Here is a 25,130-nt window from a genome sequence, read left to right as displayed (position 1 = left end):
TAGCTTCGTTGAGACTTCAGACCAATGCTTTAGACCAATGGCAGCAGAAACCATTCTCCCCCTCCCTGCTAGTCTACAGCCTGAAACCTCCACCCATACCACCCCCTCTTAGGGCATTCCTTCTGCGCCCCCAAGACAAGGAGGTAAGACTGGCCAGCTGCTGCCCGCTGGCCCCAGCTTTCGAATTAAGGGCTGCTATTCTCGGGAGGCAGGGGGGTGGTTTGACTGCAGGCCACCCTCCACAGAGCTGCTGTGCCCGCACTCTCCCACATGGGCATCCCAGGGGCTAGACACGGGAGGTGACAGGAGACCTGCTCTGCCAATAGGGCAAGGCAAATTCTTCTAACCCAACAGTGCCTGAAAAAAGCTGGTATTTTCAGGTCTGACTACATGCTCCTCCTCAATTCTTTCAGAGTCTCGAGGAGATACAGGCTTTAACTGATGAAGCATATGAGCAGGGGAGGGGGACATTGCGAAAAAGACACAGGTGATCCTTTGGGGGCCCAACAGCATGTGAAGAAACAAGCGTTTGGTGACTGCGACCTGCAGGCCTTGGGCAGGTGGGGGGGCCAGCCTGCAAAGTGAGTCCTCGTCTTCCTCTTTATCTGACTTCGAGCCAAGACCACGGGTTGCGCTCAAGGGTGCTGGACCCTTGGAGGCAGAGAGGGGGACGGCCCTTGAGGAGCCAGCCCAGTCCCAGGGTACTCTGGAGCGGATGCCCAGCTGGAGCCAGGCAGGTGGGTCGACCCCCTCATAGTGGTTATGGATTTGTGACGATTTAGATCACAGATTTTCCTCAGACCTGGGGTTTAATCAACCAACAGCTACACGTCCAGGGGAGTTCAAGTCATCTTAGATGCTCGGGCCATTATTAAAAAGAAAAAAAAACCAGCTCCACTGATGCTACTTAGATACATCTCTAGATTCTCGACCCAGACTACACACTAGAGTCACCAAGCGAGTTTATAAACAATGCCAATGCTCAGAGCGCGCTTGGCCTCACTCTGTACGAACTGCAGAGGCCTCGGCATTTCCCAGCAGCTCCCTGGGAGACCCTGGTGTGTAGCCAGGGCAGCAGTGGAGCCTCTCCCGATTTTCCTGCTCACATCCAAATGCCCAGACGTCTGCCCTGATTCACCAGTCTGTGGTCACGGCTCAGTCTTCTGATCCACAGAAGCCACCACTGCCATCGTCCCAGGCAAATGAGCACTCAGGGGGCCTGTCTCAAACCAGAGCCTCTCAGTTCCCCAACTTTCTCATCTCCAGGGACGTCCTCTTCCACTCAATCCCACCCCAGGCCCCACTGGGGAACCTGCCACGGCCCACTTCCAAGTCACTCCTTCAAACCTCCCTGTGGCCTGCACATCCAAGGGGGCCTGGGGCAGACAAGCGGGCGGGAGACAAGAAAGACGTGAACACACAACTCTTAGCTGTCTGCAACTTCGCCGCCAGGGACTCCTATGTCCTCCGGCCTCATGAGCGCACTCTTTCTCTACCTTCCTCTTTTTTTTTTTTTGCCATTTTAGGGCCACACCTGCGGCATATGGAGGTTCCCAGGCTAGAGTCTAATAGGAGCTACAGCTGCCGGCCTACACCACAGCCACAGCAACACGGGATCCAAGCTGAGTCAGCAACCTCCACCACAGCTCAGGCAACGCCGGAGCCTTAACCCACTGAGCGAGGCCAGGGATGGAACCCACAACCTCATGGTTCCTAGTCGGATTCGTTTCCGCTGAGCAGTGACGGGAACTCCCTCCACCGTCCTCTTTCATCCACCCTGGCGCTGGTGGCTGTTCGTGCATTAACATTCTTGTCCACACTCCACACGTCTCTGTCCCCACCTCTCTTCATGGCACCCATGTGGCAAAAGCCCACCTTCGACCCAGTGCTCTGCCTGCCCCAAGCCGGTACCCAGGCAGCCATATCCCCGCTGTGCCCACGGGAACCCTATGAGCACCCCCAGGGCGCTCCAGGGCCTGCACCCCCATGTCCTCCCGGTCAGCCTGTTCTGCCCTCCCCGAGCTTCAGAGGCCCATCTCTCCCTCCCGCCAGGCAGCTGCTCGACCCTCCAAGTGGCAGAGAACCGGCTCCTGGAAGGTAATGCGCCCTTTCCCTGCGACGCACGTCAACCCCACCCCCCACATCTGCGCCGGGGCTCCCCACTCCCTCCTGTCCTGGAATTAACCTTGGGAGCGCCCCCACCCCCTTTCTCTCCCTCTGTCATCCACCGACCCTCCCGCAGGCAGAGCCCCCCCCCCAGGCCCTCCAACTCGCCGCGTCTCCCTCCATGGAAAGAGCAGCCGCCCAAACGCTCCGTGGCTCTTCAGCCCGCGTCGCTCGCTCTGCTCCTTCACAAGCCAACAACCCGAAAGCTGTCTAGTTACCTGCAGCCCTTTCCTCACCCCCTCCTCAGGCCAACACCGACTCAGTGTGGGGAGTTCCCATCCTGGCGCGGCGGAAATGCATCTGACTAGGATCCATGAGGACGCAGGTTCTATCCCTGGCCTTGCTCAGTGGGTTAAGGATCCGGCGTTGCCCTGCGCGGTGGTGTAGGTTGCCGTTGTGGCTTGGATCCTGTGTGGCTGAGGCTGTGGTGTAGGCCGGGCAGTGACAGCTCTGGTTTGACCCCTAGCCTGGGAACCTCCACATGCCACGTGTGAGGCCCTAAAACACACACACACATAAAACCTGACGGCGTGGCTTTGGTCCTGTGTCACACCGGTGCTGACCTGCTCCAGGGGCAGCACCACGTGCCGACACCCAGCTGGGCCCCAAGGTGGCGTCAGCCCCGTCGCACCTGCCCTCCCAGCAGCTCGCGGGCTGGCTGCCCCCCCGCTCCCCGCATCCTCCTCCCGCCCGTCCTTCCGGCTCCATCTCGGCCTCCCCCGAAGGGTCTGTCTCGCCTAACTGCCCGGCGGAGAGAGGTTCCTCGCAGACCTGCGACTGGGGCTCCCGCTCTCAGTGCGTGTTCCTTTCCATCTCTTCCCGCCTGGACAGGCTGGGGTGAGGCGGCTGGGGCCCCCTCCCGGGCAGCCTCGCCAGCCCCTCGGCCGCCCGCAGCCCCCGCCGGCTCCTGAGCCGCCACCGCAGGTGAGGCGGCATCTCGACGTCTCCCTGAAACGTCCCCGAGACGGAGGAGCTCCGTGCAGATGGACCCGGCCTCGGGGCAGCAGGATGGAGCCTCGGGAGAACAAACACCCTGGGACACAGTGGTGACCTCGGTGGTTCCCAAAGCCCGGCTCTGGCGAGGTCGCTGACAGACACGCGAAGGCGAGACTGAATCTAAGCTGCCAAACCCAAGGCAGCTCCCATTACCTAACAGTTGCGAAGCAAGAGGAAGCACTGCAGGTGTCAACACACAAACGCCAGTCACATCGCTCACACTCGTCCCGAGGATTCTGTCCCAAGGTTCTCTCGGTGGGAAAAAAAAATACTGTTACCTTTACGACGTGGCAGAGTTTCTGCGTTAAAGCCGAAACTGAGCTGACATCATAGTCTTGGAGCCGAAAAGTGTAACCAAAAGTCTTAGCATATTCTGTCAGCAGATCTGTCATCATAAGGCAGTTGTCTTTTTGGGACCGAAGGAGTTTAACAAACTGGGCAGCGAGGGCTTTGAAGCGTTCGACCTCCGTCAGCGTGAGGATTTTCTCTTCTCCGCATTCCAGCACCTTGGCAAACACACAGCAGAGAAGACGGAGATTTAACAGGCTGTGACTGTTCGTGGGGTTAAAGGTACACGACTATAAACCGAGAAGCACTTCAGTGTTCTTTAGTGGATACTGCGTTTCAGTTTTAGGAGGTTAAAAAGTTCTGGAAATTGGTGGCATGGTAATATGGAGACATGGACCGCTGCTGAGGTTGTTCACTTAGAAATAGTGAAGGAAGTATTGTAGATTCGACTGCACGTAAACCATTTTAAAGCATTTTAGGAGTCAAAAACGGTACTGCTGGGGAGTTCCCATCATGGCTCAGCAGCAATGAACCTGACTGGTATCCCTGAGGATGTAGGTCACAGACATGGCTTGGATCTGGCTGTGGCTGTGGCTGTGGCGTAGGCCGGCAGCTACAGCTCCAATTGGACCTCTAGCCTGGGAACTTCCATATGCCCTGGGTGTGGCCCTAAAAAGACCCAAAAAAAAAAAAAAAAAGTAACACTGATAAAAACAACAGAAATCTGGTTTAATTTATCAACAGCTTAACAGGCAAGCATTTCTATCACTTCATGTCTCACCCCCATCTCCAACAGAAGAGACCTGAAAATTATGGGGCTAATGAGAGAAGATTCAGTTTATGAATCATAAATTTCAGTTTATAAAAGCAAACTATTTAATCCTTTTCTCAACAGTTACCTTAAAACTCATCTGAAGAATGATTCCTTTCTTCATTGGAGGAAAAGCGACATTTACCTAAAAATGCTAACGAGCCAACAATATAACTACTCGGGTCGAAATATTTCAAACTTTGATCCTAATTTCCTAACTCCCTACTCCCAAAGGAAACAAGCCTAAAAAACTTGTAAAATTCCCCCATACATAGTTCTGAAAGACATAATTAGAATTCCTTAACTTACTTGTAAAATATCAGGTATGGCTTCAAAAAGTTCAAGGAGTTTGGTAAACCCATAGTAGGCGAGTTTGCACTGCCGGCCAAAGTGGTGATGATAAGAGGGGATAAATTTATTAAAGGGCATCCGGAAATGGGGTTGATGCCGCAGCAAATCCACAACATCCTTGGAGAACTGTTTTGTCCTTTCTATTTCATCCTGGGTACGTTCTTTTAAAAAAACCAACAAATTTTTTTTTAAAACCCTGTAAATCACAAGTCTGCCCATTTGTGTTTAACATTCTTAGTGTAGTGAGTCCTAGGCACAGATTACAAGGGATTCCATCCCTGGCTTCCAAACACACACAATCGAAAACAAACACGCTCTTCCATGGTTTCCAACTGCAGTTAAGGGCAGAACACCAGGAAGCTGTGACACACACACACACACGTACACACACAGGAAGCCGTGACACACACACACACACACACTCGTACACACACACCTGTGTGATTCCACCTCACAGGCTACAAGTCATTTCTCCAGCCCCTGCCCTCCCCACACCGACTCCACCTATATGAACAGGACAAACAGACACGTCTCTGTACTTGAAATAGGAACCTAGAAATTATTTTATCAAATCACATTTTTGAATGTTTTTTGTTTATTCACCTGATCTTCTAGGTAAAATTGCCTGTAGCCAAGACTATCAGGCACTGAAAGTTTAACAAAAATACAGGAGAACAAAATGTAAACTTAGATTTCTGTGTGTATTGTATTTTAAATTAGAATGAGGAAAAGACTGACACTGGTCATTTGAGCTCTGGAATACTATGAGTTCACGGACATGAGCTGGCAGGAACACGGCTGAGGAACCGCTAATGAGGGATAGAGGGCAAATGATGGTGTGTAAACTTAACTTTCCCACCCCAGGTCCTGGACTCTAACTGGAACTACTAAAACGGGCAAGATGAGAGATCAATTTTCCTTTTCGTTCCTTCTCAAGTGCACAAAGGAAAAGCAGCTTGGAGTTAAAAAGAAGAGACAGGAGTTCCCGTCGTGGTTCAGCAGTTAACGAATCTGACTGGCATCCATGAGGACGCAGGTTCGATCTCTGGCCTTGCTCAGAGGGTTAAGGAGCCATCATTGCCGTGAGCTGTGGTGTGGGTCGAAGACGCAGCTTGGATCTGGCTCCAATTCGACCCCCAGCCTGGGAACCACCATATGCTGCGAGTGGGGCCCTAAAAAACAAAACAAAACAAACAAAAAAAGAGGCAACAACCACAGGAACTGACAAGTGGATAAGTACAGTGCAAACAGCCACACACAGGCTGCAGGAGGCATCTGAAGGAAGTGCTGGCTCTGCCCTTTTCTCCCCTTTGAATTCTGAAAAACTAGCCTGCTTTTCTTGCCAAGTGGCTTCACCTCCTCTGAAGAACCTAGGATCCACTGCCTGGCAGAGCACTTTTCATCCTGCACCTTCCACGGAAACTTGAGGAATCACAGAGGCGGTAGAGGGGACAATTCTGTGTTACAATGACCACTGAGACAGGGGACGCTGCTCCAGCAGCTCTGGGTCACGTACCTCTCTTGGGGATACTAATCACCATTTCGTTCTCCTGTTGGGACAAGCAGACGGTGGTGTCTGGAATCTCGGATATGACGTCAATCAGCTCACACACACCGTATTCCGTGACATCCCAGTCCTTTGAGAAACACCTAGGTTTTAACCAGGAAAGGGGGTGAAGAATGAGAAACAGCACTTGCCAAAATAACTTCCTAAGTTTTCCAAAAGAATGCGGAACAGAAGAGTCAGATAGTTGTTTTACGTTTCGAAAAAGAACAGTGTCTATAACATCTGGCTTTCCCCCCACCCCCCCATCAACTCACCAGTGGTAAGCCTGTGAGAATTCCCTCACAATGACCTGTTTGCTGGCTTGGGATTTGAGAAGTTTTAGTAAATCCTGAGTAAAGCGCTTCACCTGGGCCCTGTGGGTGAGGGTCAGCAGACGTTTGGAGCCCATTCCAAGAATCTGCAAATCAAACACTCTGGTTATGCATACTCGAGACCTTGGCAGAGCCTGACTTTCTCTTGGATGGCTTCTCTCTCTCTCTCTCTCCTGTTACTACCCTCAGAAAACAAATCCTTTTCATGTATGATCTCTGCATTTTGAAACACATGTAGATCCATGAAATGTAGGCATCAGAATGAACAATTGCTCAAGTGTCTTGGACCTACCCCCCCCCCCTTTTTTTTTTTGCATGCCCTTTCCTAAATAGTCATAAATAAGCACAGAAATGAAAAGCACACCATTATCAGTTTGGGCAAATAATTTTGTCTCTAAAAGACATCTCAGGAGTTCCTATTGTGGCTCAGTGGGTTACGAACCCAACTAGTGTCTATAAGGATGCAGGTTTGATCCTGGGCCTCACTCAGTGGGTTAAGGATCTGGCGCTGCCATGTGGTGTAGGTCAAAGACATGGCTCAGATCCCACCTTGCTGTGTGTAGGCTGGCAGCTGCAGCTCTGATTCGACCCCTAGCCTGGGAACTTCTATATGCTGCAGGTGCAGGCCTGCAAAGCAAAATTAATTAATTAATTAAAATAAAATAAAAAACAGCTCAAGGAGTTCTTGCTGTGGCTCAGTGGGTTAAGAAGCCAAGGAGTATCCATGAGAATGCAGGTTCAATCCCTGTATTCCTGGCCCTTCTCAGTGGGTTAAAAGGACCCCTAGCCTAGGAAGCTCCGTATGTGGCAGGTGCGGCCATGAAAAGGACCAAAACAAACAGCAGCAGCAACAAAAGACCAAAACAAAAGCTCAAGTTCTTCAGGCCATTTTTACAGGTGGGAGCTATTATAACACTGTAGGTTAATAAGCAGACTCCTTATGAAGCAATGCCAGGCTCTAGCCTGGTCACTGGTCTTGAACTCCTTCATAAAAAAGGTAAGCTGTTGTGACAGCTGCTCTGGTGTGACAGTGAAGGATTGTGGAGAGGACTGTGCAAGGAGAAGGGAAGGCAGCTTATGGTGATTAGAAGGAAAATATTCCTCAATGCACCTAGGAGTGCCTTTAAGTTGGAAATGCATAGCTTTCTTTTCTTTTTTTTTTTTTTAATTGCTGCACCTGCTGCATATGGAGGTTCCCAGGCGAGGGGTCAAACTGGAGCGGCAGCCACTGGCCTCACCACAGCCACAGCAATGCCAGATCCAAGCTGCGTCTGTGACCTACACCACAGCTCACAGCAACACCGGATCCTTAACCCACTGCGCAAGGCCAGGGATCGAACCTGTGTCCTCATGGTTACTAATCAGATTCGTTTCCGCTGAGCCATGATGGAACTCCAGAAACATACAGCTTTCTGAAAAACTGAGAAGGCCGCATCAGGTGTGCAGAAAGTTTTTACGGGATGTTTTGCTCTGAGCTGACGTCTCAGGAGTCAGGCTTGGAGCTATGCTGTTTCCTTGGTGGAGGTAGCTAAAGCCACGGAGGAATATTTCCATCTTTGAACGAATAATCTCTTGGCACTCCTTACCTGCAACACATGAGGCACTGCTTCTAATAATTCGATCAGCTTAGAATATCCATAGTCTGATACCCGGCACTGCTTTGCAAAATGATGGTGGTAAGATGGGATGAAATTACTGATCGGTATGACACAGGATGGTTGGCTCTTCAGTAAATCGATCACTTCTCTACTGAACTGGATCAGCTGGGGGTTACCCACAGGACTTTTAGAACGCAGGAGCCAGGGGTCTAAATATGTGGGGAGAGAACAAGAAGGTGCGTGAGACACAAAGCATGACGGCAGCAGCCGAGAGGAAGGTAACTAACCTTGCACTCCCTTGCCTGTGTGCAAGGACCAAGCAGACAAGTCCCCAGAGCCACTCTGCTTCTCCGCTGCGGAACCCGGGTGCTATACAACCAGCCGCCTAGCCCGACTTCTTTACGGGCTGGCGGATGCTCTCCCACTCCTTCTAAGATCAACCTGTCCAAGTACGGCAAAGCTCACCACAGTGTGGGCTTGGAGCAGAAGTGTAAATACACAGGCCGTTTCCAGCTTATCAACTGGCTGAATGTCAAAGATCCATTTGTGATTAACACACTTCCTCACAGAAACAAAAGCATAAATGGTCATCAAGCAGGTAGCCCAGAAGGGCCTGATTAACCCAGAGAGGGGCTGAAAATGTTGCCCAGGAAACCACAGAAAGCCACGATATAGAGCCAGCATGAGAGAAAACTAAGGAAGAGGTTTTTGCATGTATCTTGAATGTTCACATAATGAAGAATTTTCATTAAAAACATAAAAATAATAACATCGAAACCTTTATAAGGGACTAGGAGGCCAATGGCACAAGAGAGAGAAAGGAGGGAGCAGCTTAACACATGGCAGGGACGGGCCAGGCCCGAGGGGAAAGGCAAGAGGCTGTGGGTTAAGAGGCTTTGGCACAAACTGAACTTCCTCGTTCACATTTCCTTTCTTCCTACAGGATGAGGGGGAGGTGGGAGGAGAAGAGGAGGAGTAAAGGGGGTCGTGCTGAGGGAAGAGTGGACACGAAGGCAGCAACCTATAGTGCTGTGCCCAGGTAGCAGGATGGGGTGCCTGGAGCTCAGAAACTCTCCCACACCTTGGTTCAAACATCCCAGTCCCTTGCCTTTAGAGTTCAATCTATCTTCACATTGGTCGGAGTCAGAGATGTTGAGCAAAATAAATTCCAAGTCAACCTGCATTCAGAGAAATTGCCTTCAAATGCCTGAAACTGTTTTTTTTTTTTCCTGCTTTTTAGGGCCACACCCTCAGCATATGGAAGTTCCCAGGCTAGGGGTCGAATCGGAGCTGTAGCCGCCGGCCTACACCAGAGCCACAGCAATGCGGGATCTAAGCCGCATCTGCACCCTGCACCACAGCTCATGGCAACGCTGGATCCCTAACCCACTGAGCAAGGCCAGGGATCGTACCCGCAACCTCATGGATCCTGGTCGGGCTTGTGTTAATAACCACTGAGCCACGAAGGGAACTCCCTGAAACTTTTTTTTAAAGGTAAGCCAAAAAAAAGCTTTACGAAATTAGAGAGACTTGTAACTCCTGAAATTTGGGCTTTAAATATTTTCCATGATTTATGCTAGGACTTTCAAAAAGTCTAGTTCTGCTAAACCCTTAGCACTCTAGAGTTTTCAAAAGATCAAAGGAGACACTCAGGGTGCTTTATGATGGGCAAACAGTGCTTCTGTTTAGGAGAAAAGCCAACAGCCTCCACCTGCAGAAGATGGTGGCTCAGACCCGACCAAGTACCTGACTCCTACCTGTGTTTGGAGGCGGGGGCTTGTTGTGAATCCACTTAACTACTTTGACCCCATTCTGGGCGGTGGCGATGTTCACACCTGGAATGCAGGTGATGAGGTGCTCCAAGGGAACGCCCCCCTCACGATTCTCCTGCACTACTTCCAGCTCACCAAACTCTGCGGTGTAACAATCTGGAAAACTGAAGCGGGGGGAGAGACAGGTTATTTAAAATAATAAAGAGCAAAGCACCCACTAAACAGATGCCTTTATTTTAATGCATCCATTCATAAATCATTTCTGTTAAGATGCCCGTGATCAGGGTTTGAAAGTTAAAATTAAGGTCCCAGGAAGGCAATCACTGTGGCATTTCTCCCTCTGAGGCCATCTGATGGTACCAGAAATTCCTGGGCAATTTTCGAGCCGAGGGACTTAAAAATAAGGCAGCTGGATTCTGAGTTCGATGTCCTCTAACATAACAGCTTGGGGGCTTTAAGGCAACTTGGTTCTGTGCTGGCGCCTCTATTAAGCTGACCAACGTGTGGTTAAATGGACTTTTGAAAAAAAAATTTTTCCCCCTCAAATGTTGAAATCTCTAACTATTTGAGACCGTGTGCTCTCCTGAAGTACTTGTGCACACCTCCCAATAACCCCTGCGGAGAGGAAACCACTCTATTCACTCATGTTTCTAAAATACAGCAAACACCCATTTTCTCGTGGAAACACGGAGTGAATGGATCCCATTCCAGATACGCTTTGACTACAACTGGTAGCTAAAAACGCCAGGCTGGAGCGCGGGCCAGCACAGGCCTGGCGAGAGGGGCAGGCAGAAGGCAGACGTTCTATAGAGAGGAGGACCGAGGCATCGAATCACAACGGCTTTGACAGGTCACCTCAATAAAGGCACGGTGCCCTCATGTGTCTGCAGGAGGCTGTGAACCTGGGGCGTGAACGTCTTCAAGGAGAGAATCACAAAGGGTATCTTGTAAGAGTCTGGATCGAATTCATGTTCGCTGCCGAAAAGAGAACAACAAGAGAGCTGACATTTCTCAGGGGTCTAAAACGCTGCCAAGGTCATGCTGGCAGAAGCTCCGAGGCCTTGGGCAGGAGCCTATCCCCAAGGGCAATGGGCAACCTACCTGAAATCCTTATTGGGACAGTGCTGCCTGCAGACCGGCTCATGGTATTCTAACTCTTCAAATATAATCGGGCTGCAGGTTGTTGAGGAGCCGTCGTGCGACTGCGAAGACCCCAGCGGGCTCTGGCGGGCCTGACTGCTGGGGAGGAGACACACCAGCCGTCCGTTTCCCTGTTCACGGATTGCGACCGTGTCTGTCAGCTTATACAAATCTGACACATTCAACCTGTGTCCAAACCTAGGAGCGGGAAAAAGACAGATGCTGACTTACGGAGAACATTCTTCTTTGACTGTACAGAAACATCTGACCATTTAGGCATGTGTGGCAACTTGGATGGACCTAGAAATTATCACGCTAAGTGAGGTCAGTCAGTCAGACAGACACCAACATCAAATGCCATCACTTACGTGTGGAGTCTAAAAGAAGGGGGAGTTCCTGTCGTGGCTCAGTGGTTAATGAACCCAACTAGCATCCGTGAGGACGCAGGTTTGATCCCTGGTCTCGTTCAGTGGGTTAAGGATCTGGCATTGCCGTGAGCTGTGGTGTAGGTTGCAGACGCGGCTCAGATCCCCCACTGCTGCAGCTCTGGTGCAGGCTGGCGGCTACGGCTCTGATTTGACCCCTAGCCCGGGAACCTCCATATGTCTCGGGTGTGGCCCTAAAACACACAAAGACAAAAAATAAATAAATAAATAAATACATAAAGGACACAATGAACTTCTTTGCAGAGCAGATACTGACTCACAGACTTTGAAAAATTTATGGTTTCCAAATGACACAGATTGGGGGGTGGGGAGAAGGCACTGAGGGATGGAAATGCTGTAAAATTGGGTTGTGATGATTGTTGTACACCTATAAATGCAATAAAATTCATTGAGTAATTTAAAAAGAAAGAAATGGACGCTAAAAAAAGAAATAAAGGAAAAAGAAGTATCTGACAGCTTAGATAAAGGGCTACAACCAAGAACGGTTCCCCTGCCTCTTCAAAAAGTGATACTGGGATAATGTTACTATAAATTCATTCACCATCGAACCAGTGATGCTTGGCACTCCTTTCCATCATCCCTGGCCCAGTGCCTGTCACAGTGATTATATATACCATTTGGTACCTACCCTCTGACCTTGCACAGTCTCTATAAATGGCTCACCTTATTTTTTGAGATGGAAAGTTATCTGCTATGGCCCTTTTCAGCTTGGCCTCCCCCTCACTTCCAAATCCCTCTATATCCCGTCTCACCATCTCTGCTCCCGTCACTCAAACGACACATCCCTTTCCAGACACTCCCCTGCATCTCCTCCACTCAGGCCTCCTGACCTGCACTTCCTCTGAGGCGGGATTCCCCCAGCACCACCCTGACTCATGTCCTTCACACCTGGAGCCAAAAGGCACAGGATCTGAAGGCAGACAGATTTCAATTCAAACCTGATTCAACCTGTGTGACCTTAGTCAAGTTACATAACCAGTCCAGGCCTCAGTTTTCCCATCTATAAGATGGGGCGACAATCCTTACCTCACAGGGTTGACGCGCGCATTAAACGTAGTGACTCAGGGAGGGGGCTCAGCACATGGAAAGTGCCAAGTGTTAGCTGCTGGAATGGCCCCTTCCCAGGGCCCGCCCTACACACTCAGATCCCCGTTACCACCACCCGTCTTGAATCCCGGCCCCCACGCTGCCCCACTCCATAGATGCGGCCCCCTCTGGGCTCTCTCGGTCTGGAGCCCTCGGGTGTACCCTGTAGTGGACACAGCTGGTCTCCCCAGAGCTTCACCATCCAGTCTGCCACCCCTTCCCTCCAAAATGTTCCCCACACGACTCTTCAGAGCCGCCCCTGTCACCAGTGGCCCCCCCGCACCCCAACCCCACACCACTTCCTCAGCCCCCAACTCCCGCCCCCCGCCCCCTATAACGCTCTGGCCAGTCTCTGTCCCTGGCTCCTTCCACTCTCCTCCCTCCCTGAGCTCATGGGCTCCCGGGTCTCTTGTGATCACCTGCAGGCAAGTAAGTACCTGCCGTTATAGTCAGAGCTGGCTCTTCCCGAGGGAGACTTCCCAAGTGCAGAAGACCACGTGACCTCTCTGCCCAGAGAGCCCAACACACCCACCACCCCCTAGGACTCATTCGCCCAAGGCCAAGATCAAACCTCAGTGTACTTCCTAAACAAGCTTCCTCTACTTCTCTCTTTTGGTTCAGCACATAACCATCCTCCCAGTCACCCAGGCAAAAAACGCAGAATCACACTGACCTCCATTTTTTACTTTGCCTGCTACACAAAACTAGTCACCAAAACCTATTTCACCGCTGTCCGAGACTTCCGTGGCGTCGCGTTCCCTCTGTTCCGACAGCACCTGCTCAGAGCGGCGACGGGTGCTTCTGTTCCCCCCTGTCCCACCACGCCATCCCCGCCCTGGCCCTTCCTCTGCAGCCACCTGCAGGATCTTCCCACTGCCCCGCTTCCTCTGATACCTCGCTGGCTCCCACCAGCCATGGGATAATGGTCAAACTCCTGGTTCTTTCCAGCCTCTGTATCCTCAGAGCATTTTCTCCCTCCCGCTCCTTTTTAATGATGGTTTTCTTTGATGGTTTTCTTTAATGATGGTTTTCTTTTATAATAAACAGTGTCTCTTCCCTTCCAGACATAACCCCATCAAGGACAAGGGCTCTCTCCCTGGCTTTGCACCCTCCACAGAGCCTTTCATTCTGCTAAGCACCTGCTGAGCATCTACTGTGTGCTGCGCACAGAAGACACAGTGTCAGGTCAGATCCAGTGCCTGCCGTCCAGAGAGGCTACCGTCCAGAAGGTGCTTGAAAATGTTCGCTCAAGGAATAACAAAAAGCATCAGGCAAGTGGAAAAAAATGAAAGTACAGCTTTGGGGACTGAGATCTAAATGTGCTATAAATGAAAGACTTTCTTTTTTTCTGGCCATGCCCACGACATGCGGAAGTTCCTGGGCTAAGGACCAAATCTGCACCACAGCAGCAACAATGCCAAATCCTTAACTGAAAGGCCACCAGGGAACTCCCAAAAAGTTCAATCCCTTCCGCATGCCACAAGTGCAGCCAAAACAAATAAAAAATTTAAAGAAATAAACTGTGTGTTAAAACTGGAATGTCAAGCTGAATACCACTGTCTTTGTCTCATTTTCTCCGCTAGGCTGGATGTTCCTTAAGAGCTGGTACCAGCTTTATGCAAGGAAATCACCCAAGTACTGACTGGATCAATGAAAAAAAAAATAAATAACCCTCACTCACTTTTTTTCATAGATGTCTGTAAATTTGAAAAGAGGCAGACAACAGGCGGGAGCATCCTGAAGAATAGACATTGTTTCTGCACTGTAAGACAAAAGTTTAGCCAATTAGAGAACAAGCTGTATTTTAAAAAGAGTTCATAAAAATGATTAACATATCGTGTATGCAAAACAAAGTTACCCATTTATATGTGAGAGTTGATCTTCCAGAAAAATGTAAAGAACACATTTGAGGGGAGCTCCCCTTGTGGCAAAGCAAAAACAAATCTGACTAGGAACCATGAGGTTTGATTCCTGGACTCACTCAGTGGGTTAAGGATCTGGTGTTGCCATGAGCTGCGGTGTGGGTTGCAGACATGGCTCAGATCCCACGTTGCTGTGGCTGTGGCGTAGGCTGGCAGCTGTAGGTCCGATTAACCCCGTGCCTGGGAACTTCCATATGCCACAGGTGTGGCCCTAAAAAGCAAAAAAAAAAAAGAGAAAGAAAAAAGAATAATAAGTCACACACTTGGATTTTTATCAGACTCAAGCACAGGGCTTTCCATACCTGTGTATCAGAAAGACACTGACTAGTCACTGACACAAACACTGTTAATTCAGAGCAGAGGCAGAAAAGCCTACCTCCTGCTACAGTGCAGCTCATAACAGACAGGGGAAAGGAATTCCAAGAGTTGAAGATACAAAAACTGTTAAGAGTGACTGGCTTTGAGCCATAGGATTATGGATGATTTTTTGTTCCCTGTTCCTTACATGTTTCTGAAATTTCCAAAGTTTCTTCCATGGGTATTACTTTTACTCTAGGAAATTAAAAAAATAACTTAAAGTAGGAGTTCCTGCTGTGGCGCAATGGGATCGGTGCTGTCTCTGCAGCACCAGGACACAGGTTTGCTCTCCAGTCCAGCACAGTGGGTTAAAGGATCCAGTGTTACCAGAGTTGCAGTGTAGGTTGCAACTCCGCTTGGATCTGATCCCTGGCCCAGGAACTCCATATTTCATGGGGCAGTCAAAAAAAAAAAAAAAAAAAAAAGAAAGAAAGAAAGAAAGAAAGAAACCTTAAAATAATGGGGAAGTTTTGACTTGTGTACCTCAGGAAATGTTACCAGAATAAGTGAACATCCATCATCTCATATAGACACAATATAAAAGACAATTTCTTCATGATGAGAACTCTTTCCGTACATAAAATAAAGCAGTGTTAATTATGTTAATCATGTTGTACTTTATGACCCTAGTATTTATTTATTTATTTATTTATTTATTTTTGTCCTTTTAGGGCCACACCTGCGGCATATGGAGGTTCCCAGGCTAGGGGGCGAATCAGAGCTATAGCTGCAGGTCTACACCACAGCCACAGCAACATGGGATCCGAGCCTCGTCTGCAACCTACACCACAACTCATGGCAATGCCAGATCCTTAACCCACGGAGTGAGGCCAGGGATCAAACCCGCAACTTCATGGTTACTAGTCAGATTTGTTTTCACTGTGCCATGATGGGAACTCTTTATCTATCTTCTAACTGGGAGTTTCTACCTTCTGATTACCCTTGTCCAATTATTGCCCCCCCCCCCCAGTAACCACAAAACTGACCTCTTTTTCTACGCGTTGCTTATATTTTCAAGTATAGTTGACCTATAACACTGTTAGCTCCTACTGCACAGACGATGCTGCACACCTTAAACTTATACAGTAGAGTGTGTCAAAAGCATCTTAAGAATAAAAATCATTACCAGCTTCTTAAGATTAATCTAATCATCACGTGGATTTGTGGGGCTGGGTGTCTATTTGACATTAAAGACACACCTGCAAGTTGAGAGCTTGAAGCTTTGTAGATCTACCCCTTAGAGAGAAATCTACCTTCTCCTAAGGTTAGAAGGTAGTATTTCAGACTTTCCAAGCTTACAAACTTTTATTGTAGAGGTCTACTATTTTTAGAACCTATTCTGGATACGCGGCATAATTATTTTACTCCTAAGCGCCTGCCAAGTGTGAGCTGCACTTTATCTTTGATTAATGACTTGAACGAGAGTGAATTATTCTCACTAGCTTCTGTCAAACCTACTATGTCTAACATCTACCCTATTTTTATCTCTATCGATGGAGAACACAAGCTACTGCCTATGTGACCCGCATAGGAGGGTTGGGAATGGGATAAAGCCTCTTTTTATTATTTCTAAAATTGCTGCTGGGCCAAAAATGTTAGTTCCTGAAATGAATGGCTTGTCTGTTTGCTCTTTACCTCAGTAAAGAGAGTGATTTATTAGCAGCTCCTGTGGCAAGTGAGACCAGGATCTTCTTGCTGCCAATTTTGTATCGGTGGAGGCTGTTCACCGCACTGATTGCTTCTTGTAAGTTTTCCATCTGAACGACGGCTTTGAGCTGATAATCCGTGTGGGGGCTGAGCTCAACACTCTTCACCTACAGCCAGAACAAGAACAGAATGCTGTGTCTACCCAGAACCGTGTCATCTTAAAACGGAGGGTGAATCATTAGGGAACTGGTTTGTGGACTTCAGCGCTGCCCTGGGGGACCTGAACTCTCAACTTCTGCCAACCCAAATGTGACTGAGCTAGGCTGGGTGACCTTGGGGAGGTGACCCTAGCCTGGCCTGCCTGTGCGCCCGGACACATCAGAGCTCTCCCAGGCAGACTCAGGAGCCAACACACGCAAGGAGTCTTTTGGTTCTTCTCCAGACCCGGTGAAAACTGGGAGCCTCGCTGTTTTAAGAATCAGTAAAAGGTGTATTTTTAGCAAAGTGCACCTAAAAACTGAATCAGATACAGTAAGACATTAACCAGAATAGACAATGTTATTTTAGACTCCTATTTCCATATTTTAGCAGCCAGAGCTAATTAAAACCCATCAATGTTTTATATCCCGAAGTGCCACTTAAAGCCCTGCCTGTGACCACAAGCGCTTCTCCGTCAGGCTTCTCGCCCTCTGGGGCTGAACACTGAGCACACAGCACCACCAAGAGGCGACCAGAGGAAATACAGGAGGGAGCTCCTGCTCCTCAGGAATGCTTGCCTCCTGCCTGTAATGGGTACTGAACTAAGTGCTCTTGACTTGAAAGACCAGCAAGGGTTGAAACAAAGGCAGGAACGCCAGGGAAAAGGTTACCTTGCCGTGCCTAGAAAACGCTTCCTGCATGAGCTGCTGCAGCTCCTTCCGGGATAATCTGTAGTCTATGTTGCTGATCTGGATGTCAGCACCATTTGCAAACGGGTCTGGGCAGTCGGCAGCAACGCTTGAATTTGCAACGTTGAAAGCAAGTGGGGATGCTCTGTTGAAAGGGTTTAGGGACATACTCCTGCTTAAAATATACATATTGAGATTATTTTTTAAAAACAGTATTCTATTTATTTAGCTTATATCATTTGGATTTTGTTTGGCGGTGTGCAAAAACAGCCCTCCACAATACAATTTGCTTTTCGAATTATCTTTTTATCTTCCATGATTGAGACTCAATTGCCAAAAGTTCTATCTGTTGACCCTCTTATTAACAACAAATAAATTAATACCAAATATTCTGTTATTGGATTAAAGCTAAAGGCAGAAATTACGGACAGGCTTGAGGAATTAACTTCCTGCTTTCATTTACCCCTTTCCCCCCACTCCCCCAGGTCTGAGAAAGCTAGTTATTCTTGCTCATATGTTGTCATGGAAAAACTTCCATATGAATTTGTAGATGTCATTTTACAGGTACAAAGTCACCTTTTTTTTTTTTTTTTTTTTTTTTTTTTTGTGGCATCCACAGCATTTGGAAGTTCCCAGGCCAGGGATCAAACACACACTACAGCAATGACCCGAGCCAGAGCACTGACACCAGGCCCTTAACCTGCTGCACCATCAGGGAACGCCCCAAAGTCACTTTCCATAGCACGTCTTCTCCAGCTCATCAGAACCAAAATGATGCAAGAAGGGGCTTGTGGGATGCAACCTGGCCCTGCAGCTCCTTCTGTCTTCCAAGTTTCCAGAATTAGTCAGTGGGTGTTGAGGAAGCTTAAATCAGTTCTGCACTGTTCAGAGTGTTACAGTGGTTAACAGAGACCCTCATTCTTCAAACCCTCTTACTACTCCATGAGTAAGAATAACCAATGTCTGTCGGTTTGGGCCTTTCTCGCAGCATGATGACACGATGAGGACATAGTGAGTACATGGTAAGGACACTGCAACGTGCCTCCCATCAGGGGCCAAGGACTCCGGGACAGGCTTCTCTCTCTGACCTCAGCTTACCAAGATTCCCACACAGAGCAGAGAGAAATGGAAAGAAACAATATCCCCCAACATTACTGGAGGAAAAGGGGGCTGGCAGAGGACAGATGAAATATTTCTTTTAATTATGCACTTCTGTATTGCCTGAATTCTGTTAAACAAACACATTATTTCATAACCTCTTCGACTCCACATAACCACTCCATAGATCAAGAACTATTTACCGACCAAAAAAAAGTGTATGTGTGTGGAGTTTCCTGATGGCTCCGTGTGTTAAGGATCTGGCGTTGTCACTACTGCGGCATGAGTTTGATCCCTGGCCCGGGAACTTCTGCGTGCTGCGAGTGGGGCCAACCCTGTACCCCATACGAAACAACAACAACCAGAAAAACCCCACTTACCGCGAAGACCAAGACTGAGAGGTGAGCAGAGGACCAACTTGCCTTGAAGTGATCAGCTTGCTAAAAGCAGAGGGGTAGCTCACTTGGAAGACAGTCTCCTCTTTATCCTTTTTCTCGACAGGAGAACTGGGAACACTTCGGGCACTGAGGTTCTCTTTCCTAATGGAGGGAAACAGTGAAGGGAAAAGGTCCCTCATTTTCCTTCACATTAAGACAAGCAGCAGGAGCTCCTGTTGAAAGGAACCTGACTAGGAAACACGCGGACGCAGGTTCGATCCCAGGCCTTGCTCAGTGGGTTAAGGATCCGGTGTTGCCATGAGCTGTGGCGTGGGTCACAGACACAGCTCAGATCTAGCACGGCTGTGGCTGTGGTGTAGGCCGGCAGCTGTAGCTCCTATTATTCACCTAGGCCTAGGCCTGGGAACTTCCATAAACTGTGCGTGCGGCCCTAAAAAAAGAAAAAAAAAAAAACAAAACAAACAAGCAACTATGAGGGAGATTATTGGAACCTACTTCGGATTGGTTTTGTAAACGGATTCTGCCGCCCCCGAGGTTTTAGGTGTGAGCGCTGCAGCACTTGAGTTTCTGTGAGGAGGTGCTACTGGCCTTGGGTGGCCTTGCTGGGGCTCACTGATTCGAGCGCCGGTCTTCGACTCCAGGCGGCACAGCTCCTTAAAAGAGACAAGAGCAAGGGAGTTTAATGGGTAAGTCCCCAAACTGTGTCAGAACTCACATAGAAAACATGTGACTCTGGGAGTTTGCTGGTGGAACAGTAAGTATCCGGTACTGTCACTGCTGTGGTTAGGGGTTCAACTTCTGCCTGGGAACCTCCACACACTGCAAGCACTGACAAACAAACAAAATCTGACTCTGAGTATCCTCAAAAATGGAAAAAAAGGACACACCAAAACCAAGCAAGCATACAGACAGACACCATAAGCTTCCGAAAGCAAGAGGTATCACAATTACCTGTAAACTTTTAACATGGGTATTTTTGGTAGCAGATCCAGAATTTGCCTGCGACCCTTTTCCAGGTGCAGCTTTGGCACTGGAAGATGGTTCACTTGTATCTTTGATGAGGCACAATTTTGGATTCTTAAGTTTTTTGGGAGACTTTGCTTTATCAGCAGTTGCATTTGAACTCTTTGTTTCACAGAGTTCTCCACTTTTTGGAGTAAATGACACAATGATCCTATTACCAAAGACATCTTCGTTTTCCATTCGCTTCAGAGCCCGTTCTGCGCTATCCCGGTTTATGAAGCGGAGAATTGCACTGCATCCTGTGATATTCAGCACTTTCCCACCACAGTTATCAGACAGGCGTCGGAGTCTGTTGCTGATGCTCTTGCCATCTTTATTTGCTGGTAGGTTATAAACGTAGAGCAGAGTGTGGCACTGTTGACACAGAGAAAAAGTGTTATAACAGGTTAACTCAAGGGCGCACATTCAATTTCAAATTAAGAAGGACTAGGAGTGGAATTCCTAATGTGGCTCAGCAAGTTAAGACCCCAACTAGTATTCATGACAATGTGGGTTCGGTCCCTGGCCTCGCCCAGTGTGTTAAGGATCTAGTATTGCTGCAAGCTGTGACAGGATCGCAGATGTGACTTGGATCCCATGTTGCTGTGGTGCAGGCCTGCAACTACAGCTCCAATTTGACCCCTAGCCTGGGAACTTACATATGCCGCATGTGCAGCCTTCTAAAAAGAAAAAAGATTAAAGGATAAATTGGGAAAATACAGAATAGAAAATAATAGGACAATGAGTGATCTCCAAACTAGCTATAGCTAGCAACCTAGAAGGAGTGCAACAGATTTATATGGAAGAGAGAAAACTTATTTAGACTGAAAAACATCGCAAAAGAGAAATTTCTCTAAAATTAGCACTTTGGGGAGTTCCCATCATGGCTCAGTGATTAACGAATCCGAGTAGGAACCATGAGGTTGCGGGTTCGATCCCTGGCCTTGCTCAGTGGGTTAAGGATCCAACATTGCCGTGAGCTGTGGTGTAGGTCGCAGACTCAGCTTGGATCCTGCATTGCTGTGGCTTTGGCGCAGGTCAGCGGCTACAGCTCCAATTCGACCTCTAGCCTGGAAACCTCCATATGCTGTGGAAGTGGCGCAAGAAATGGCAAAAAGACAAAAAAAATAATAAAATAAAATAAAATAGAATAGAATTATCACGTTGGTGAATAAGAAAAAATATGTGGCAAGACTTAATGTTGTTGGAGTTCCCAATGTGGCTCAGCAGTAACAAACCCGACTACTATCCATGAAGACGTGGGTTCGAGCCCTGGCCTCACTCAGTGGGTTAAGGATCCGGCATTGCCATGAGCTGTGGTGTAGGCTGCAGACTCAGCTCAGATTCCACGTTGTGGCTGTGGTGTAGGCCGGCAGCTGCAGCTCTGATTCCACCCCTTTTGGGAACTTCCCTATGTGGGTGCAGCTCTAAAAAGACCAGGAAAAAAAAAAGATTTAATATTGTCAATAATCATCTTATGCTTCTTTTTTTTTAAATCCCCTCTTCTGCCTCTTTCTTTTTTTTTTTTTCCAGTCTTTTTTTTTTTTTTTTTTTAGGGCTGCACCCACGGTATATGGAAGTTCCCAGGCTAGGGGTTGAACTGGAGCTGCAGCTGCTGGCCTATACCACAGCCACAGCGACACTGGATCCTTAACCCACTGAGCGAGGCCAGGGATCAAACGCTTTTTTTTTTTTTTTTTTTAAACCATAAGGCATCAGGATCTCTATCTACAGTGGGCAATCTCTCACCTAAAATACTCCATTTGACTTAAAGACCCTCCAGGTTAAAAAAGTGAGTGCTAAACAGAAGTGGAAGGGAGGAAATGGAGCTATAGCCAGAAGAATAAAAACACAATGAATAACAACAAAAGTGAATTAGGAGAGCAGCTCCAAAGGCTGAGGAAGGGTGTGCGTGCTACCTCTCTGGTATCTCCAACTGCACAGCATCCTTAGCATGTGCTGAATCTCGGGCCAGCCTCTGATCTCGATGGGCAGCAGGGAGGCACTGGCATCAGCAGTGCAAGTGCCTGAATCTGGAGACTGAGAGCCAGCCTTGGCTCTGCTACAATCAGGCTGTGTGACCTCCTGGGGCTTGCTTACTTTCCCTAACTGCTGACTCCCTTCTCCCTAAAACGAAGACACTACGGGAGGTCATTCCTAAAGTGCTTTTGTAGCTCTGAAGTTGTTAAAACACGTAAAAACTGCATTTCATGGGAGTTCTCTTGTGGCACAGTAGGTTAAGGATCCGGCATTGTCACTGCAGCAGCTCTGGTCACTGTGTGGTTCGGGTTGGGCCTGAGAACTTCCTCGAGCTGCAAGTGTGGCCCCAAAAAAACCCCTCAAAAAACAAAAAACCCAAAACTGCATTTCCTGAATGGGACTGCCCATTCTCCTGGCCCACCCACGCCGCTCTCTGTTATTATTGTTTAAGAATTACACATACATTCCCCAAACGGCTTAAATGCAAGTTCAGTGTTGCGGTAAACAGTCTTATTCTAAATCCAGACAATCAGAAACGCTCCTCCCGCTGGAAACACGGGCACACTCGCCTAGCAAGTGGCTTAACAGGCTACAGGTGTGGCGACCACCACTCCTCACCGTGCCCTGCACGGCAGGGATTGCAGCCATGGGCAAGAGGCTCAGAGGCCTGCCGAAGCTTGACGATTAAACGCCACACCTGGCCCACCACACTGCTCATTTGACTCCAAGCACCCCAAGTATGTGCAAACCATCACCATATTTCATTTTTTTTTTGGCTGCACTCGCGGCTTGTGGAAGTTCCCAGGGGCCAGGGATCAAGCCAGCATCATAGTTATAACCAGAGCCGCAGCACACCAGGTCCTTAACCCACTGGGCCACGAGGGAACTTCATCACCATCACCATCAACTTTCCCCCTAAAACCTGGAAGTGAAAAGAGTAACAACTCTTATTCCATTAACTCCACCCACCTGACACAAGACACGGCTAGTTCTGGAGACACTGGCCAGTAGTTGTCAGTAACGTAAATCTAAAAATCAACTTCCTATGGTATTTTGAAAAACTAAAAGCAAAACTCATACCTATCAATTCTCTGGGTATCTGTAAGAGAAGAACCGAAAGTTTCCGGGCCTCTTTCAAAAGCTGGCCAGCCATTGCCAAGCAACAACCTCACCTGGGCTTGGAGGCCGCTTGTTAAGGGCTGTCTTGCACCTCCATGGCCTCATGGCGGAATACAGCAGTAAGGACACAAACCCACTTACTGGCATTTTTAGTGGTAACCTGGGGGGCAGGTCGGAAATGAACTCTTCAAATCTGATCAGCTCGTTAGCATGATGCAGCAGGGCTTCGGAGGCCTGGTTCTTATGGACCAGAATGATGTGGAAACCATGCCTGTGCCTCAGGTCACTAAGTTCCAATGCAAAATTGACATCAGCTGAAAGAAAAGGCACAGCCCACCCCCATCCCCAAACATTAGAAACACTTGACAGAGGGTCAACTCTATTGACGCCACTGAGAAGACTTATTCAAAGTGGCTCCTCCTCCACCCCTTTTCAGAGCAGGAACACATTTCCCATCAGAGGAATTAACATGCGAAGACCATTTTACCATATCCTTGTATTCAACTGCAAGACACGCTACTTCCAAGAGTAAAAGGAAGCCAACGTTAATATTCTGGGGAGCCTCAACTTTGAAAACTATTCATCTCAGATTTTTTAAATTAGCAAGAGGGCACAGGATTTTTTTTTTTAATTACATTTTTTTAAAAAATAAATTTGGCCCCACAGTAATCCTTACTCATGTTCCAAGGAGAAAAGCACAGAAATCCATGCAGGCCCTTTTTTTTCTTCTGAACAGTTTTCAAAGCTAAGCTTAAACACGTCCCATATGGTTTAGCGTCTATGGGGGCACACCTGTTGGCTTCTATGGTAATTCAGACACGGTGAGTTTAGCTGAAATCACCAGATCTTTCTACACTTACTTGACACAAGAACCACTGTGGCAGGAGCAGTGTGAGTATTTGCAAACCTTCGGAGGCTTTGGCGGAGCTTGTCGTCAGCAGCGTTCTTTGCAGTAGCATTGATGTGGGCAACAGTTACCTGCATTTGTTTATAATAAGGACAAATAAGCAAGAGCTGAGGGTAGAAAATCACTACATGTTCTGCCCACATCTTAACAGACAGTTCTTGAGCGAACTCTTGCATTACTGCCACTATGGAACAGAAAAAAATTACAACCAAATCTCGCTCATTTCAAATGCAGCTCTCCAGATGCATTAACTGGATCCTTCGTTACCCCTGCTTTCCTCTCTCATCTTCTGCTTTTGCACTTCCTCCTCCTTTCAGAAAATAAAGAAAGTGAAATTTGAAGTAGTGAAATTAATTCTAATACCTCTGCCAACAATGTGTCGCTGGCAGAGACTGCTGTGTGACCACGTTAGGACTTTGGGCCGTCTTTGATGGCATTTGTCTATTTATCCATTGTCTACCACTTTCACCGGCAGGAGAGGCATCGGCCCTCAAGGGAACTAAAATGTGCTTATTCCTGTTAAATCTATCAGGGTCCCATTAAAGTCTCCAAAGCAAGGAAAGGTTTGTTTTGAGAGGTTCCTCACCTACATACAATACACAATAGGACTTACGGGTTTTTATAAGGATTATAAATCTATAGCTGTAGGCAGCAAAAAGGCCTATCAATGGAATTATCTGTCTTCAGAGTCAAGAGAACTGGATCCTAGTTCCAGTTGAAGGAAACAGACTTGGGAGACAATCTGGATTTAAATTCAAGCTCATCCACTTCCTGGCTATGTGATCTTAAAAAAGGTGCTTAATCTGCTGGGCCCTTTCGTTCATATGTTTCAAATAATAAATCCTATGAGCCTTGCTCACAGAGCAGTTATGAAAATCAAAGGAAATGTAACCACGATACTAGGAAAGCACTAATCACATATAACCAGCCTTACTGAAAGATCAGACATGATTAAATGATTTAAGAAATAATCTTTTGCTAATTTCCTTTTATTTACAAACTTAGCAGAAATGCATATTTTTGAACAAATTTTTGAATTGGAAAAAAATTTTTTTTTTTGGCTGCACCTACAGCATGTGAAAGTTCTCAGGCCAGGGACTGAACCCACACCACAGCAGCAACCCAAGCCACAACAGTGACAATGCTGGATCCTAAACCCACCGTACCACGAGGGAACTGCTGAACTTAAATTCTTAAAAAAAACAAAATTAATAGGAGGTCCCTTCATGGCTCAGTGGTTAACGAACCTGACCAGGATCCATCCATGAGAATGCAGGTTTG

The 25,130-nt window shown here is 47.9% G+C and overlaps 1 protein-coding gene across 6 annotated transcripts in view; it reads right to left on the bottom strand.

Annotated features, from left to right (window-relative positions):
• MARF1 (meiosis regulator and mRNA stability factor 1) overlaps positions 1 to 25,130 on the bottom strand; it is a 47,999-nt gene that overhangs the window by 12,872 nt on the left and 9,997 nt on the right. For 2 of the 6 annotated variants that reach the window (XM_085017508.1, XM_085017510.1), the window contains exons 6-21: positions 23,803 to 23,920; positions 23,084 to 23,256; positions 19,793 to 20,218; positions 19,337 to 19,494; positions 18,824 to 18,982; positions 17,328 to 17,520; positions 16,447 to 16,625; positions 14,214 to 14,294; positions 10,962 to 11,198; positions 10,716 to 10,835; positions 9,846 to 10,024; positions 8,077 to 8,297; positions 6,434 to 6,576; positions 6,129 to 6,262; positions 4,571 to 4,773; positions 3,441 to 3,668 (exon numbers count right to left, since the gene is read on the bottom strand). In XM_085017508.1, the coding sequence (XP_084873634.1) occupies positions 3,441 to 3,668; positions 4,571 to 4,773; positions 6,129 to 6,262; positions 6,434 to 6,576; positions 8,077 to 8,297; positions 9,846 to 10,024; positions 10,716 to 10,835; positions 10,962 to 11,198; positions 14,214 to 14,294; positions 16,447 to 16,625; positions 17,328 to 17,520; positions 18,824 to 18,982; positions 19,337 to 19,494; positions 19,793 to 20,218; positions 23,084 to 23,256; positions 23,803 to 23,920 (2,952 nt within the window). The remainder of the gene's footprint in view (positions 1 to 3,440; positions 3,669 to 4,570; positions 4,774 to 6,128; positions 6,263 to 6,433; positions 6,577 to 8,076; positions 8,298 to 9,845; positions 10,025 to 10,715; positions 10,836 to 10,961; positions 11,199 to 14,213; positions 14,295 to 16,446; positions 16,626 to 17,327; positions 17,521 to 18,823; positions 18,983 to 19,336; positions 19,495 to 19,792; positions 20,219 to 23,083; positions 23,257 to 23,802; positions 23,921 to 25,130) is intronic. The other 4 variants (XM_021086172.2, XM_085017511.1, XM_085017509.1 and 1 more) reach the window with 2 other exon arrangements.

The sequence above is a fragment of the Sus scrofa genome, chromosome 3 (genome assembly GCF_054392235.1).
Source record: "Sus scrofa isolate SSC_HxYL_T2T_F1_AM1 chromosome 3, Sscrofa_HxYL_maternal_Yorkshire_Landrace_v2.0, whole genome shotgun sequence".
Taxonomy (NCBI): Eukaryota; Metazoa; Chordata; class Mammalia; order Artiodactyla; family Suidae; genus Sus; species Sus scrofa.
This window is presented reverse-complemented; position numbering and strand designations above follow the sequence as displayed.